General features: G+C 39.7%; 1 protein-coding gene across 2 annotated transcripts in view; it reads left to right on the forward strand.

Moving 5' to 3' along the window:
- The window catches only part of LOC150079033 (twitchin-like), a 2,795,346-nt gene that overhangs the window by 1,924,408 nt on the left and 854,346 nt on the right, over window positions 1–16,592 (forward strand). For both annotated transcript variants that reach the window (XM_090382361.1, XM_090382360.1), the window contains one exon: window positions 10,064–10,224. In XM_090382361.1, coding sequence (XP_090238487.1) covers window positions 10,064–10,224 — 161 coding nt within the window. The remainder of the gene's footprint in view (window positions 1–10,063; window positions 10,225–16,592) is intronic.

Consider the following 16,592-nt stretch of genomic DNA (forward strand, 5'->3'; position numbering starts at 1 on the left):
GGGTGACATGGAAGCCTATGATAGATATAAGCTGGTCTGTAACCAAGTCACAAAGGAGATTAGGCAGACAAAGGCAGATTATGAGAAATGCTTGGCAAAGGATGCAAAGAAAAACAGCAAGGAGTTCTTTACCTATGTAAACTCTAGAAGGAAAGGAACGAATCAGATTGTTCCACTGGATATTGATGGTTCAACAGTTGAGGATCCTGCTCAGGTGGCTAACAAACTAAATGAATATTTTGCATCGACATTCACGCACATGAGGAGTTATTCAGTGAGGGGAATGCCAGAGGTGTATTCAACTCTGGCAGTAATCTAGAGAATCTTGTAATAACTGAGAGTAAAGTGGAGGAGAAATTGTTGAAAATAAACACAAGAAAGGCACCTGGGGTGGATGGGATCTATCCAGTTATATTAAAGGAGGCAGCAAAGGAAGTAAGCAAACCCTTAGCCATAATTATGAGTGCTTCCTTGGACTCAGGGGAGGTACCCATGGACTGGAGATGTGCAAATGTGACCCCCAATTCACAAAGGAGGATCAAAGGCTGACACAAGTAATTATAGACATGTGAGTTTAACTTCTGTTCCTGGAAAATTAATGGAGGCACTGGTTAAAGAAGCACTGCAGGATCAGCTAGACAAGACTTCAGTTATAGCTCGGACACAGCATGGTTTTGTTAAGGGTAAGTCTTGCCTGACCAATTTGATTGGATACTATGATGCAGTCACAAAAGAACTGGATGCAGGGAATAACTTTGATATTATATACTTGGATCTTAGAAAGGCTTTTGATACTGTTGCACAAATTGGAGCAGTGTGGCATTGGAGGTAAATTGCTGCTATGGATAAAGGGGTGGTTGAGGGGGAGAAGACAGAGAGTGGTAATAAATGGACACTGCTCATCGTGGACTAATGTTATTAGTGGAGTCCCTCAGGGTTCAGTATTGGGTCCTTTATTGTTTTCTGTATTTATAAATGTTATTGATGATGGTATATCAAGCTTAATGTCGAAGTTTGCAGACGATACAAAGGTAGGCAGGGTTGTCAAGGACACTACTGACACTATGCTGCTGCAACAGGATCTGGAAAGGTTGAGCAGATGGTCTGAGAGGTGGCAAATGAAGTTTAACATTGACAAATGTAAAGTACTACATATGGGAAACAGCAACCCCAGAGCAACGTATCAACTCTATGGTACTACACTGACAGTGGTAGAGAATGAAAGGGACCTGGGGGTGGTTGTGCAGACGGGCTGCAAGAGTAGCTCATGGTGTATTGTCAATGATACATAGGAATTTTTCTAGCAGGGATAAAGAGGCGATTATTCCCTTGTATAAGGCAATGGTCAAGCCACAGCTAGAGTACTGTATACAGGCCTGGAAGCCCCATTTCAAGAAGGATGTAGAGCTGCTGGAACGAGTACAGAGAAGGGCAACAAGATTAGTGAATGGAACAAAGGGGTGCTCTTACGAAGAAAGGCTTAAGTTTTGCAAATTACAGTGTCTGGAGACTAGGCACCAGTGAGGTGATCTGATAGAGGTGTATAAAGCCTTGAATGGTTTGTGCATGCTCTATGCTGATGGGATTCTTCCTCTTGCTCAGAATAATCACCTGAGAGGGCATAAATTCAAATTGAGGAAAGACGGATGTAGGATAGACGTGTGGAAATTTTCCTTTAGCCAGCGGGTGGTTGGTTGGTGGAACAGACTTCCATCCCTTGTCGTGGAAGTTGATAGCCTAAATAAGTTTAAGGCTCAGCTGGACAGGTATTTCGAACGAACAGAGGGGTGATGCGGAAATGGTTATTTTTTATTTATTTTTTATTTTATTTTTTTTTTTGGCTGATGCTGCATAAGCTTGCTTTCTTGCATCAAATGCCTCTACTAATGCTAATGCTAATTAGTCAATAAAGCAGCTAAATATGGCTAAAAAACGTCTCGTTCAGTGGAGCAACTTGTAACACGTGGATTTGATACTCTTACAGATACTTTTATGCCATTACAAGTCCGAGTAAAGAATTAATACACCAGATTAATTAGAAAATCACAAAATAATGCTATGCTACTAATTTAAATCAAAAGTTTTAGAAAAACAATAATTTGAAATCAATAAATAAGAAAATCCACATAGCGGCTTTGAACACGTCTGGCTCCTACTAGCCTCGTCAGCAGGAGAGTCAATCATCCAGAGACAATCCGGAGGCACCCAGAGACAATCCCGAAGTTTCTCATTCAAGGAATCACATCTGAAGCCTAAAGACGAAGATACAAGAAACCAGGCGAAATACAGGCCAGTCTCCTGCCTTTCGTCTGTTTAACCAGGAAGATATCAGACTACTTGGAGAGATAGAACATATTGGCCAAATAGTAGAAAGGATGCAAGCGGCTGAAGAAATTAAGGCCTGTCTGACCAAAAAATACCGTCAGAGACTCATAAGCATACTGAACGCAAAGCTGAATGGAGGGAACACATTTCAAGCCATAAACATCTATGCAGTCCCAGTGCTAATATATTCCTTCGGTGTCATAGATTGGACTAACACTGAGCTGGATGATATCATGAGAAATACAAGGACGGTGATAACCAAGAGCCGCCAACACCACCCGAAATCAGCAGTGGAGAGACTGACAATTGCCCGAAAAGAAGGAGGAACAGGCTTGATTGACCTCATTGTGCAACAGAAGACAGCAAGGAGCAATTAACCATATATGCTGCAGTTATGGAGCAAGCCCAAGAAGCGGTGCAACATGTACACAGCCTACATCGATTACCGCAAGACCTTCGACTCCATGCCTCACAGCTGGCTAATAGAGGCACTGAACATCTACGGTGTCAATCTGGTAGTGACAAACTTCCTAGTAGAAACGATGGCGAAATGGAGTACCATCATTAAGGACAAAAACATCACAACCAGGCCAATCCCCATCAGGAGAGGAATCTTTCGCGGAGATGCCCTGAGCCATTGTGGTTCTGTCTAGCACTTAACCTGCTATCTACCATGCTCAACAGTAGCAAGTATGGATGTAACCTCAAAGAAGGTAGGAAAAACCTGTACATCCTCACTCACCTGATGTACATGGATGACGTCAAGCTCTATGCAGGAACTGAGAAGCAGCTCCAGCAACTACTCCAGATCACCGAAGAATTCAGCAGTGAGATTAGGATGGAATTTGGTGTAGACCAATGTAAGACCCACGGATTGCACCAGGGAAATCAGTCAACCAAAACTACCAGCTGCACACTGGTAACGAGATCGAAGCCGTGGCTGAGGGAAAGACCTACAGATGCTTGGGGATGATGGAGGCTCAGCAGTTATAGCATAAGGTAAGGCCTGCCTGACCCAAAAATACTATCAGAGATGCAGAAGCGTGCTGAAAGCAAAGCTAAACGGAAGGAACACAGTTAAAGTCATAAATACCTATGCAGTCCCAGTGCTAACATACTCCTTCGTGGTCATAGATTGGACTAACACCGACCTGGAAGAAATCATGAGAAAGACAAGGACAGTGATGACCAACAGCCACCAACACCACCCGAAATCAACAGTGGAGAGACTGACAATTGCCTAGAAAGAAGGAGGAAGGGGTCTGATAGAACTCATTGAGCAACAGAAGGCAGTGATTGCTCACCTGAAGGATTACTTCGAGAAACACGGCAGCACTCCAGCGTGCCTCTGTAGCCAGGTGGGAAGGAGCAGCAGTGCGTAGCACACGCTTCTTGATTAGACCGGGGTTCGAGCCCGTCACCACCAAATACGGAGGATGCGGAAAGGTCAGGGAATGACCACCGCATATCAAGGAGCAATGTGGCCTTAGTTGCTAATGCTCCTAAAAAATCAAATAAAAAGCACTCCAGCAAGTCATAAAGATGATAGACAGGCTCCTCCATAGCCAGGTGGGCAGGAGCAGCAGTGTGTATCACACGCTTCTTGATTAGACCATGGTTCGTTCCTGTGACCACCAAATACGGAGGATGTGGAAAGGTCAGGTTATTGTTGTTGTTGTTTAGTTTTTAGGAGCATTAGCAACTTCTCCGGGAATATGCAGTGGTCATTCCCTGACCTTTCCGCATCATCCGTATTTGGTGGTGACGGGCTCGAACCCCGGTCTAATCAAGAGGTGTGTTCTATGCACTGCTGCTCCTTCCCACCTGGCTGCGGAGGCGCCCATAGGTCAGGGAATGACCACCATATATCCCCGGAGCAATATGGCCTTAGTTACTAATGCTCCTAAAAACCAAATAACAACAAATAACAAGGAAGATAGACAACCTAAGCGAGGAGCCCCATCCCAACTTGGAGGCACAAATGAAGCTAGAAAGAAGCAAGGGAGCCACTACAATGATCTCCATCAAGATCACGTAGATAAAATTGCTTCCAATGCATGGCTCACAAGTGGGATGCTCTTCACTGAGACTGAAGGATTCTTGCTCACCATCCAAGACCAGGTAATCAACATCAGGAACTATAGAAAATACGGGCGCCTCCGTAGCCAGGTGGGAAGGAGCAGCAGTGCGTAGTACACGCTTCTTGATTAGACCGGGGTTCGAGCCCGTCACCACCAAATACGGAGGATGCGGAAAGGTCAAGGGAATGACCACCGCATATTCCCGGAGCAATATGGCCTTAGTTGCTAATGCTCCTAAAAACCAAACAACAAACAAACATATAGAAAATACATCACCAAGGATCCTGGAGTGTCTGATGACACATGGCGACGATGCCACCTAGCCTCAGAAATGATCCAACACATCACCGTGGGATGCAGGGTAATCACTCAGACTGATTACACTCATAGGCATGACCAGGTAGCCAGGATAATACATCAGAAGCTATAATGGAAATACCAGTTGATTGAAGAAAGTGTACTGTACTACAAGTACGAACCTCAGGCAGTATTAGTAACCCCAACCTACAAGCTGTACCTGGACTGCGCCATAATAACATATAGGACATAACCCTTATGGACAAGAAGGAAAAGGCTACCTATCTGATTGACCTAGTGGTACCCAACACTGGCAACCTGCAGAAAAGCCAATGGGGAAAAAATCAGGAAGTACACGAACCTAAGACAGGAGATCAAAAATATGTGGCACATTCAACAAGTAACGACGTTCCCAATCATCGTGTCAACCTCAGATATGGTGCCAAAGACCCTACATAACAGCCTAGCAGCAATAGGTTTCAAAGCGAATGCCTACAAGGAACTCCAAAAATTCGCCATCCCGAACACCTGTAAGATAGTCAGAGAGTTCCTCGACCAACAGTAACACCAGACATAACAACCACCACTCTGTGTACTTGGCAGCAAAATCCGTCACGAGGTGGAACCCCCAATCGGGGAGAAATAGTATGAGCAATAATAATAATATTGTGCCATTGTGTATTTACAGGCCAATTTTTATGTTACGTGGACTGAAAAACCATGAATAACTCGTGGGGGACCCAACTCCCCTACATTTGAAATTAACTAACTAAGGCTTTGATTGAAAAGGACTTTAGAAATTTCTCCAGTCATCAACAGCTCCTCCATTCATGGGTAGAGGAGAGTTCTTCTTCCAAATGATGAGTGATGATATCACATTACACTAATATCAAGAACTAGAATTCATTGAGGTCATCTGCTACTGCTGTAGCCCATTTGTGTGTAAGAGAGAGAGTTCAATGCATTACCTGCTCTGCTATACCCTGAGGCACACACAGTTGTACTGTACTGTCTTTTGACTAGTGTATGCATCCTGTCTGTTAAGCTGCATAGTTCGTTTTGCCATCTGTTAGCCTCTCTCATCAAAAAGCTGCCTCTGAACAGTTAGTTGATGTTACTGCCATTGGCTGTGTTTTTATTGCTCTGCCTTTCCTGGTTCAACTTAAACAGTTATGTGTGACACCCCAGCACATCCAGTGCCAGCTGCCTTACCTTTCTCAAAGTCACTTTGACCATACTGTTGGCCCATGTTCTTGCTGAATTTTTGCATGTGTGTGTGTGTGTGTGTGTGTGCGCACACGCATGCATGCATGCATGCACAGAGCCTCTCAGTATCTTTCTACCTCCTTTATAGAGACTGATATGGACAAGACACTAGCCGTGATGAAGCAGTTAATTTCTTGTGTTATCTCAGGAACCCTCAGTTTCCACTTTGGTAACCATTTGAAATTTTGTGAGCATTATTTGGAAAGGGGGAAAAATAAACTGCCTCACTTTAGAAGATTATATGATGTCTTTTCTGCACAAACGGCCTCCGTAGCCGAGTGGGCAGGAGCGGGAGTGCAGTAGCACACGCTCTTTGAGTAGACCGGGGTTCAAGCCCCTGACTGCTGAATACGGTCGATCTGCCAACCCGCACTGGACCAGCGTGGCAGATTATGGTCCATTTCCCTCAACATGAATTGTTGAGGAGGCTTCCATCCTGCAGTGGGTTGATAATGGCTGCACTTTACTTTTACTTTACTTTACTTTTCTGCACAAAAACACAGCAAAACATTCAATGAGCTCTTAGTTTCAATTGTTATGCAACTGAATCAAATCTCTGTGTTGATATCTTTGTCTGGATTCCTGTGTATGGAAACCATTGATTATTCACTAGCCAAAAAATTGGAAACCTTTTGCAATTGGTGTCAACGGATAATTAAATGTATGATATTCAAATGTAAGTTTTCGCATAGTATAATCTTAAGTTCCTTTATATCAGATAAATACTGTATGCTTTCCTGGGGTTTCTTAATTAATCTAGGCATGGGAGAGACAAGTGATCTTTCTTTCCACATTTTAAAAAGTTGTTATTGCTGTAGCACATTTAGCTGGAGCCACAATTCAGAAAACAAAGGAAATGTGGTTAAAAAGTGACCATCTGAAAAGTACACAATGAGTGGAAGGTGAAAGGAGAATGCAGCTCTAAAAGGATGATATGTAAAAGGAAGAATAACAGCATGTTTATAAGTGATCAAAGGTTTTTTAATCACTTTTTGTGTTTAGCTAAGGATATAACTAATTTAACATTGTGATCATTCCGGTATAGCACAACGTATATCTCGAACTTGATAGCATAAAGTATAATGTAATACTAGATAGTGTAATACGTATCACTACATTAGCTTAGTGTAGTATTGTCAGTTAATCAATTAAATTTATTAATTTTCATTTATAAATACAGAAAACAACAATGGACCCAACACTGAACCCTGAGGGACTCCACTAATAACATTAGTCCACGATGAGCAGTGACCATTGATTTCCACTCTCTGTCTTCTCCCACTCAACCATCCCTTTATCCATAGTAGCATTTGCTTCCAATGCCACACTTCTCCAATTTGTTCAGCAGTCTTCCATGTGCCACAGTAGCAAAAGCCTTTCTAAGATCCAAATATATGATCAAAATATATGAAAGTACAGGTCAATGTTGAAAAAAAGTTGCAAGTTAGAGTTAAATTTGAAAATTCGTCTGCAATTCTGCCCAGACACAATAAGAAGGAATATATGGTGAGAATTTTGTCGATCAGTTCAGCTCTAGAGAGATTGTGCAAGGCTCATTGGATAGAATTTTTCTTATTGTGGTCTTTACTTGTTAACAGGATAAATTGCTTTTACAGGGATGAGATACACTTAAATAGTAAGGGTGCAAGAATATTTGCTGATCCTATTAATCCAGTGTTAAGTGGGTCAGAAAAATGTTAGCTTGGGGGGTGGGCATTTACAGTCAAATTGATTAACAAAAGCCTTAGCCAGTGGTGAAAGTGATTCTTGCACTGCTTCTATTGGAATGAACAGCAGCCTGGAAAACAAGGTGCCGGGGATTTCAAGAAAGACTGGGAGTCATCATCTTACAAGTAAATACATGGGCTGTGTTAGGTTAACTAACAGTAAGAACAGGTTCATATATACTTGCATGTACACCAATGCTAGAAGTATAGTAAATAAATTCGATGAATTTGAAGTGCTGGTCAAGACATCAATTTTCATTGTTAATCAATTAAATTGTATTTAAATGGAAATCATGCCCCAGTTTAGCCGATATTGTATAAGGAATAAGGAATGCAGACTTAGAATTTGATGAGTAAAATGTGTACAGAACCTGTAGACAGCATAGGAAGGGAGAAGGGGTTATGCTGTTACTTAACAAACACATAAAATTTAAGGCAGTGCATCCAGTTGACATGGGTGGACAGTGAAATATTGAGTCAGTTTGTTGTGACATAAGCACTGAGAAAGAAAAAATGAGGATAGAAGTGAGTTATAGTGGGCCAGCAAAACAGAATGACTTATAATGGGAGATTTTAACTTTCCAGATATGGCAGAAATAATGTGACAGAAAGTCATTACCCCACGATCAAGACCACAAAGTTTCAATGCAAATTGTGCATCAGAATAGAAGGTCCAGTGTGCATGTATTTCCCACCAAACTATGTCATATTTCCAATCAAACTAAGTCCCACCATATACTTTAGTTGGAAAAACCTGTTTCCAGTTGAACTCTGTGGTGGAAGTTAAAAGAATCTGAGATTTGATAGTTATGTGCAATATATTAAGTGCCGCAATACGTAAGGCACTTTTTCTGTAAAAAAATAAAGTATTTGACTGGAATGGTGCCATTAATGTAGTGGCTGTACTGTGGAACATGGAAAAAAATTATGTTGTCTTACAGTTTGCAATTTACACTTTTTTTTTTCTTTTTCCAATGATAGGGTGAAAGTGTGATGTGAACCCCAAGAAGCCATGCATCCAGGCTTGTGTCCACCACTCAGATACAGTTTTTGCATGGCAATGCAACTATCTGCCATGAAAAAATTCTATCTGAGTGGTTTGTGGAATGTTCCAACGTCCATCCTGACTCCCTAATTCTCCAAATCTCAATCCAGTTGAGAATGCTTGATATATATTATTACCAAAGGGCAGTTTTCTACTAACCACAATGCAGAAGCTGGCAAATATGCTAATGGAAAATTGGTCAAATCTGGAAATAGGCTCCTTCAGACTCTTAGTGAAATCAAGCCACAGTGTGTATGGACTGTAAGGCAGGAAAAAGTTGGCTCTACTAGATATTGAATAAATGTTTCTAATTTTTGGTCTGTGAGGGTAGTCTCCACACTCCCTGCAGCATGGCAATCTGGACATGAGCCACTGTTAAAATCAGATAAGTATTGTATGCACATTATTCTAATCAAATTGTTCATTAGATTTTGTTGGAATGCTAAAATTTGGAATTATACAATATTTAGTCAAAGCATAAGTAAAAGGCAACAAATAGATGTAACTATAAAAAGTGTCATTGCATGCTAAAGTTAGCAATGCAATTGTGCTTGTAGTTCAGAACTGCTTTGCCAGTTGTTGCCTGCAGAATTTCTTATCAACTATTGATAGTGTCATTGAGAATCCCACCAGAAATTACATGGTGTGCACTCAATTCAACAAGATGACCAAACAATTGGGAAATGCATTTCAAAGAAAATTTACACTGGACAAATAATATGGAGGTAGCACCAATTCTGCTCAAAATAGATTAGAAAAAAAAAAAACACCCTGGGTGATGACTTATCACATTATGCAGCCATCACAGTCAAATATTTAGACAGTGGCAATCAGTAAGCACCACTATATTGCCACTGTTCTGACAATAGAGCTTTACAGTTGTGTACGATTCTTTGTTACAAGTGTTATGTTGAAATTCTTTGCTTGGTCCTTCACCTCCTTTTAACCTGCCTTTTCATGTATACATTACTGCTTTCTGATTTGTATACTTACTGTTTACAGTGCCAATTTTATCCTGATAAAACTGATTTGTAAGGTTCATTTTGTAATTAGATTCTGTTTTCATGCTTTCATTTCCATATGGTTTGGATATTGTCCATTCAAATTTCGGTAACTTGTAATTAATAATACATCCATCAATGCATCTGCAGATGGATGTAATCACATCCATATAATTATTTTCTACTTCTATGTTTCCTTGATAGTTTTCTGCAAAATACCTACCACTGACTTTAATTAATAGTGATTTCAATTTGGCTATTTTAAAATTAACTTGCTATATTGATAAAAACTGATTAATAATGTTTATTTATAATTTGCAGACAAGCCACGAATAGATGTAGGCAGGGTGAAAGATATCGTTGTTAAGGCAGGCCAGGAGTTCAATATTAATGTTCCTTTTACAGCATTTCCTAAACCCAATGCCATATGGTCTAAAAATGACATTGATTTGGCTGATAATGACTCCAGATATTTCCACAAGGTTTGTTTAACTTTCTTTTAAAATGATTATTTAAAATTTCAGTGTAATATTATTTAATTATATTTATTTGAAATATAATAATGAATTGAAATAATGAATTATCTATGCTCCCTACTCCAGGTCATTTCTTTTATCTGTTTTAATATAAGGTACTTTTATTTATTCTGATCCTTGCTGTATTTGAGAAGTTACCCAGCTCCACAAGTTTTCTCTAGTAATCTTTGGCTGTTATAACAATAATTAATTAGCCTTTGTCTAAAGGTAAATAACTAAAAGTGGTGCAGTGTACTGATATTTTGCATTTTTTGTGAAGTGTATTTTGCATTTAAAATTGGAAGAATGTTTCTGGACAACTTTAGTGGCAAATTCTTCTTCCATAAAGTTGGTTGTAGACATTCTTCCAATAATAGCAGAAGAGGCTACATACTTGCAGTCAAACTGATGTTTAAGTTACAGTAATAAATTTTATATTCAGAATAACAACAAAGTTCATTCATTCATTCTGTGAAAAAAAAATATATATATATATGTTTGCTTCTTCACATCGGTAGGACTGTTAGCACTCTTGAGTAGAAATCTCCAGTAGGATATGCAGTTGTAGTATTTCCATTAAATATTGTATTGCACCAGGCATTAAGGATCATCTAGACAGCCTTTGTATACCAGATGGCAAACAACCCTCATCACTCAGTGTCATACCACCACTTGCTTAATGGAAGCCTGAAGAAACAAACCATATTTGCATTCTGGTTGAATAGTTTTGGCCAAACTATGTAGTCCAAACTATGTACCTTTTGAAATGATGAGAGACACCATAGTGAAATTCTGCATTCCTTAAAATATGCTGCTTTCTTCAACAGCATGTTGGAGCTGCAACAAGAGGGAGGAAGCAATACCCTTGATCTGGTTATCAGCAGTAATTCTTCATGCATTAAGATCACAGTGTACTAATGTGGAACTTATTTAAAGACATAACTACTGTTAAGAGTAAAGGGAAAGGCTTTTGCTTTCATACAGAGGTCTCAGACGGTTTTTAAATTGTGTGCAGTGGGACCAACTGATGCTGTTACCAACAGCAAATTCTAAATGATAAACTTTCAGGAAAGTAATCAAAGAAGCTACTAGGCTTTTGATACTAACAAAGAAATCCTGCTCAAAGCTTAGACCTAAATGGATGTCAGATGAACTATTGAGACACATGGGAGAAGAAAATTTGCATGTGGTGCATATAAATTATCAGGTTATACAGAAGCTTATCATAGATATAAATTAGTCTGTAATCAAGTCGCAAGCTAAGGGAAATTATGAGAAGCTTCTGGCAAAGAATGCAAAGAAAAACAGCAAAGACTTTTATGCTTACATTAACAGCAGAAGGAAGGGGTTGAATCACATTTGGCCACTTAATGTCTATGGATTAAATGTTGATGACCCTGCCCAGGTTTCATACAAATTGAATAGGCATTTTGTGTCTACATTTGCACATAAATAATTCTTTAGGGAAAGGAATTCCAGAAGTTTATCAAGCCCTAATGAGGAGCTAAATGGCTTTGTGATAACTGAAAGGAAAGTGGAGGATAAATTGTTGAGGATGGCTATAAAAAATGCACTGGTCCAGATAGAATCTATCCAATTATATTAAGGGAGGCAGCAAAGGAGGTAAGGAAAAGCCTTAGCCATGATTATGAGAGCATCCTTGGATTCACGGAGGTCCCTATGAACTTGAAATATGCAAATATATCCCCAATTCATAAAGGGGGATTAAAAGGTGACATGAATAATTACAGACCTGTTAGCTTAATGTCTGTTTCAAGGATAATAATGGAAGACTGGTTAAAGAAGTAATGCAGGAGCATTTGGAGAGGCATCCAATTATACTGCAATCACAGCATGGATTTGAGAAGGAGCAGTCTTGTGTACCCAAACTGATAGGTTACTCTGATGCAGTGACCAAGGAACTGGATGCAAAAAAAATAATTTTGGCATTATGTACACCTGGATTGCAGGAAGGCTTTTGATGCTGTTACACATAAAAGACTGCTGTATAAACTGGAGCAATGTGGCATTAAGGGCAAATTACAGCCGTGGATAAAGGGTGGTTAAGTGTAAGAAGACAGTGAGTGGTTATCAATGGGCACTACTATTCATGGACTATGTTATTAGTGTAGTTCCTTGTGGTTCAGTGCTGGGTCCTTTGTTATTTTCAATATTTATCAATTATGTTGATGAAAATATATCAGGTTTAATATCTAAGTTTGCAGATGATACAAAGGTTGGCAGGTTGGTTAACAACAATCGTCAGGGATAGATGTGGGACATGATTATAATGTAAATAGAAGTTTTCCAATATAAAAATTGCTGTACAAATTTTGTTGGACAGAGTTGAAGTCCCAAGTCAGATAGATATGTAACACTCCATATGTCAAAGCATTTTTAAATGTCCAAGCATCAAGCATATTTTAACGATATGACAAAAAACGATGCAAGAATGCAAGTTTATAAAGAATCAGCCAAAACACACACACACACACACACACACACACACACACACACCACTTCCCATTTCAGCTATTCATTCCCTCTAACCATTTTTCTAATTCTCACTTGAATTTAAGCTATCAAGTTCCACAATGACAGATGGAAGTTGTATATGCAGTGTCAGGAGTGTAGTCTCCAGACACTGCATATACAACTGAAGCCTACTTGGTAAGTGCACCCCTTTGTTCCCCTCACCAATTTCATTGCCCTTCTCAGTACTCATTCTAGCAACCCTACATACTTCCTAAAATGAGGTCTCCACACCTGTATGCAGTACTCAAGATATGGACTGTTCATTGCCTTATACAAAGGTATCATCACCTCCTTATCCCTGGTAGCAAAATTCCTGTATATCATTGACAAAACTCCATGAGCTGTCCTGACAACCTGTCTGCAGTGCTCAGAGAACTTCCTATCTGATGGCACAATTACCTCAGGTTTCTTTCATTCTCCACAACCTGGAGTCACAGTTGGTACATTAATCTGGGGTTACTGCTACCAATATGCAGTACTTTGCATTTGTCAATGTTTAATTTCAGTTGCCTGTTGCAGTAGCATGCTGTCATTATTGTCAGTAACAGCCATGCTAACCTTCGTATTATCTGCAAACTTGGACTTTAAGCCTGATAAACTTTCATCAATATCATTGATAAATATACAACACAACAGTGGACCATACACTGAACCCTGGGGGACTCCACTAATAACATTAGTCCACAAAGAGCAGTGTCCATTGATTACCACTCTTTGTCTTTTCCCACTCAACCATCCCTTTATTTATAGCAGAAATTTGCCTTTAATTGCCGCACTGCTGAAATTTGTACAGCAGTCTTCAATAGTGCAACAGTATCAAAAGCTTTCCTGAAATCCAAGTATATGATATCGAAATTATTTTTTGCATCCAGTTCCATTGTGACCACATCGTAGTATCCAATCAATAGAACAAGATTTCCCCTTAATAAACCCATGCTGTGTCTGCACAAAGGTTGGCAGGGTTGTTGAGGATGCTACTGACGCTATGCTGCTGCAACAGGATCTGGAAAGGTTGAGCAGATGGGTTGAGAGATGGCAAATGAAGTTTAACATTGACAAATGTAAAGTACTACATATGGGAAACAGCAACCCCAGAGCAACATATCAACTCTGTGGTACTACACTGACAGTGGTAGAGAATGAAAAGGACCTGGGGGTAATTGTGCAGGCAGATATGAAGTTCTCTGAGCAGTGCAGACAGGCTGCAAGAGTAGCTCATGGCGTCTTATCAATGATATACAGGAATTTTTCTAGCAGGGATTGGGAGGTGATTATTCCCTTGTATAAGGCAATGGTCAGGCCGCACCTTGAGTACTGTATACAGGTCTGGAGGCCTCATTTCAAGAAGGATGCAGAGCTGCTGGAACGAGTACAGAGAAGGGCAATAAGGTTAGTGAATGGAACGAAGGGTTGCTCTTACGAAGAAAGGCTTAAGTTTTGCAAATTACAGTGTCTGGAGACTAGGCACCGGCGAGGTGATCTGATAGAGGTGTACAAAGCCTTGAATGGTTTGAGCATGCTCAATGCTGATAGGATACTGCCTCTTGATAGGACATATAATCACCTGATAGGACATAAATTCAAATTGAGGAGAGACAGATGTAGGATAGATGTGCAGAAATTTGCCTTTAGCCAGCGGGTAGTTGGTTGGTAGAACAGACTTCCATCCCTTGTTGTGGAAGTTGATAGCCTAAATAAATTTAAGGCTCAGCTGGACAGGTATTTCGAATGAATGGAGGGGTGAAATGGAAGGGGTTTTTTTTTTTTTTTTTGGCTGATGCTGCATAAGCTTGCTGTCTTGCATCATCATATGCCTCTACTAATGCTAAAACTACAGTCTTGTCTAGATGGTCCTGAACTACTTCTTTAACTAGTGTTTAAGAAGTTCTTAAACTTTAACTCCATTATTTTCCCTGGAACAGAAGATAAACTAACAGCTCTGTAATTACTTGTGTCATCCTTTGATCCCCCCCTCTGTGAATTGGGGATACATTCACATATATCCAGTCTGTGGGGACATCCCTTAAATACAAGGATCTGCTCATAATGGCTAATGGTTTGCTTACTTCCTTTGCTGCCTCTAGTAATATAATTGGATAGATCCTATCCAACATAGGTGTCTTTCTTATGTTGAACTTTCCTCTCAGTTATTACAAAATCATTTAGCTCCCTGTTGTTAATTGATAAACTTCCAATCTTCACTTACCTAGCGGATTCCTCATGTGTGAATGTAGATGCAAAATACTCATTCAGTTTGTCAGCTTCCCGAGCAGGATCATCAACGGTCAAACCATCGATATTGAGTGAACTAATCTGATTCATCATCCTCCTGCAAAAGTTTCCATAATAAAGAAGTCTTTGCTAATTATATTTGCATCCTTTGCCAAAGATTTCTCATACTCTGCCTTTCTTTGATTAACTTCTATTTTTTAAGACTTGATTAAAGACTAACTTATATCTACCATAGACCTCTGTGTCACCTGATAATTTATATGAATCTCATGCATTTTTCTTCTCTGCCATGAGTCTCATTAGTTCATATCACATCCATTTAGGCCTAAACTTTGAACAGTATTTCTTAGTTGGTATGAAAAGCCTATAGTTGCTTCCAAGATTACTTCCTCGAATGCTTCCCATTTACAATTCGCTGTTGGTAACATCATCAGTTGGTCCCATGGTTCAGAATTTAAACTGTCTGAGACCACTGTAGTCACCTTCAGGAAACAAAAACCCTACCCTTTATCCCTGATGGTAGTTACATCTTTGACTAAATTCCTCATCAGTACACTGTGATAACTGCCACCTAGTGGTTCCTTTATCTGCAGATTCTTAATGCATGACAATCACTGTTGATAATCAGGTCAAGAGTATTACCCCCTCTGGTTGCCTCTCAAACATGCTGCTGTAGAAAACAGTCATCCAGTAAATTCACAAAAGTCTTGCTAGTATGTGAGTGACAAACCACAAATTCCAATCAATATCTGGGAAGTTAAAATCCGCATTATAAGGCATTCTGATTTACTGGCCCACTCTATTTCTCTGTATAGTTGTTCATTGTATGCATCAGAGTCATTTTTCCTATAATATACTCCTACCCCCATTTTTGTTTTCCCAGTGCTTTTGCCAAATGAACTGACTTAACATTGCACTTGCACTGGCTACCCGTATCAAATGAATGCACTCCCTTAGATTTTATATATTTCTTAACTAACAGCATAATATCTCATCCCTTCCGTGACTGTCCTTTCTATACAGAATGTACTCCCCAAATTCTAATTCTGATTAGAGACAGAGGAAACCAGCCTCTGTCTATAACATTTCTTGTGGGGAGTGCAACTCCTTTTACATTGGTTCTACCCAAAATTATCTTTCAATGCATTTACAACATTTCTTGTGGGGAGTGCAACTCCTTTGTACATCGGTTCTACCCAAAATTATCTTTCAATGCATTTACAACAACACAAGGCATCTGTGAGGGCAAAAAGGACAGGAGCATCTGAACTTTCTTTTCACGCCATTCAGGAGAACTACGTTTTTCTGTTTAAGGAAGCTAAAGTAATTAATTCACAGAAGGAATACATAAAACTGTTAATAGCTGAAACACTTGAAATTAAATTAAATGTTGTTCTATAAATGTACGGACTCCATATACTATTTCGCACTCGTGGACCTTCACGCGCATGTGTGAATAACATGATTCACACTGGTTAACGGTGATAATCTTGTTGCGATGCACCTATTTTACAATATAAGAGAGTGGATATTGTTTTTAACTCTTTATTTCTTGTGAACACGATTTA

Source organism: Mastigoproctus giganteus, chromosome 10 (assembly GCF_048544385.1).
Source record: "Mastigoproctus giganteus isolate SK-2022 chromosome 10, ASM4854438v1, whole genome shotgun sequence".
NCBI lineage: Eukaryota > Metazoa > Arthropoda > Arachnida > Uropygi > Thelyphonidae > Mastigoproctus > Mastigoproctus giganteus.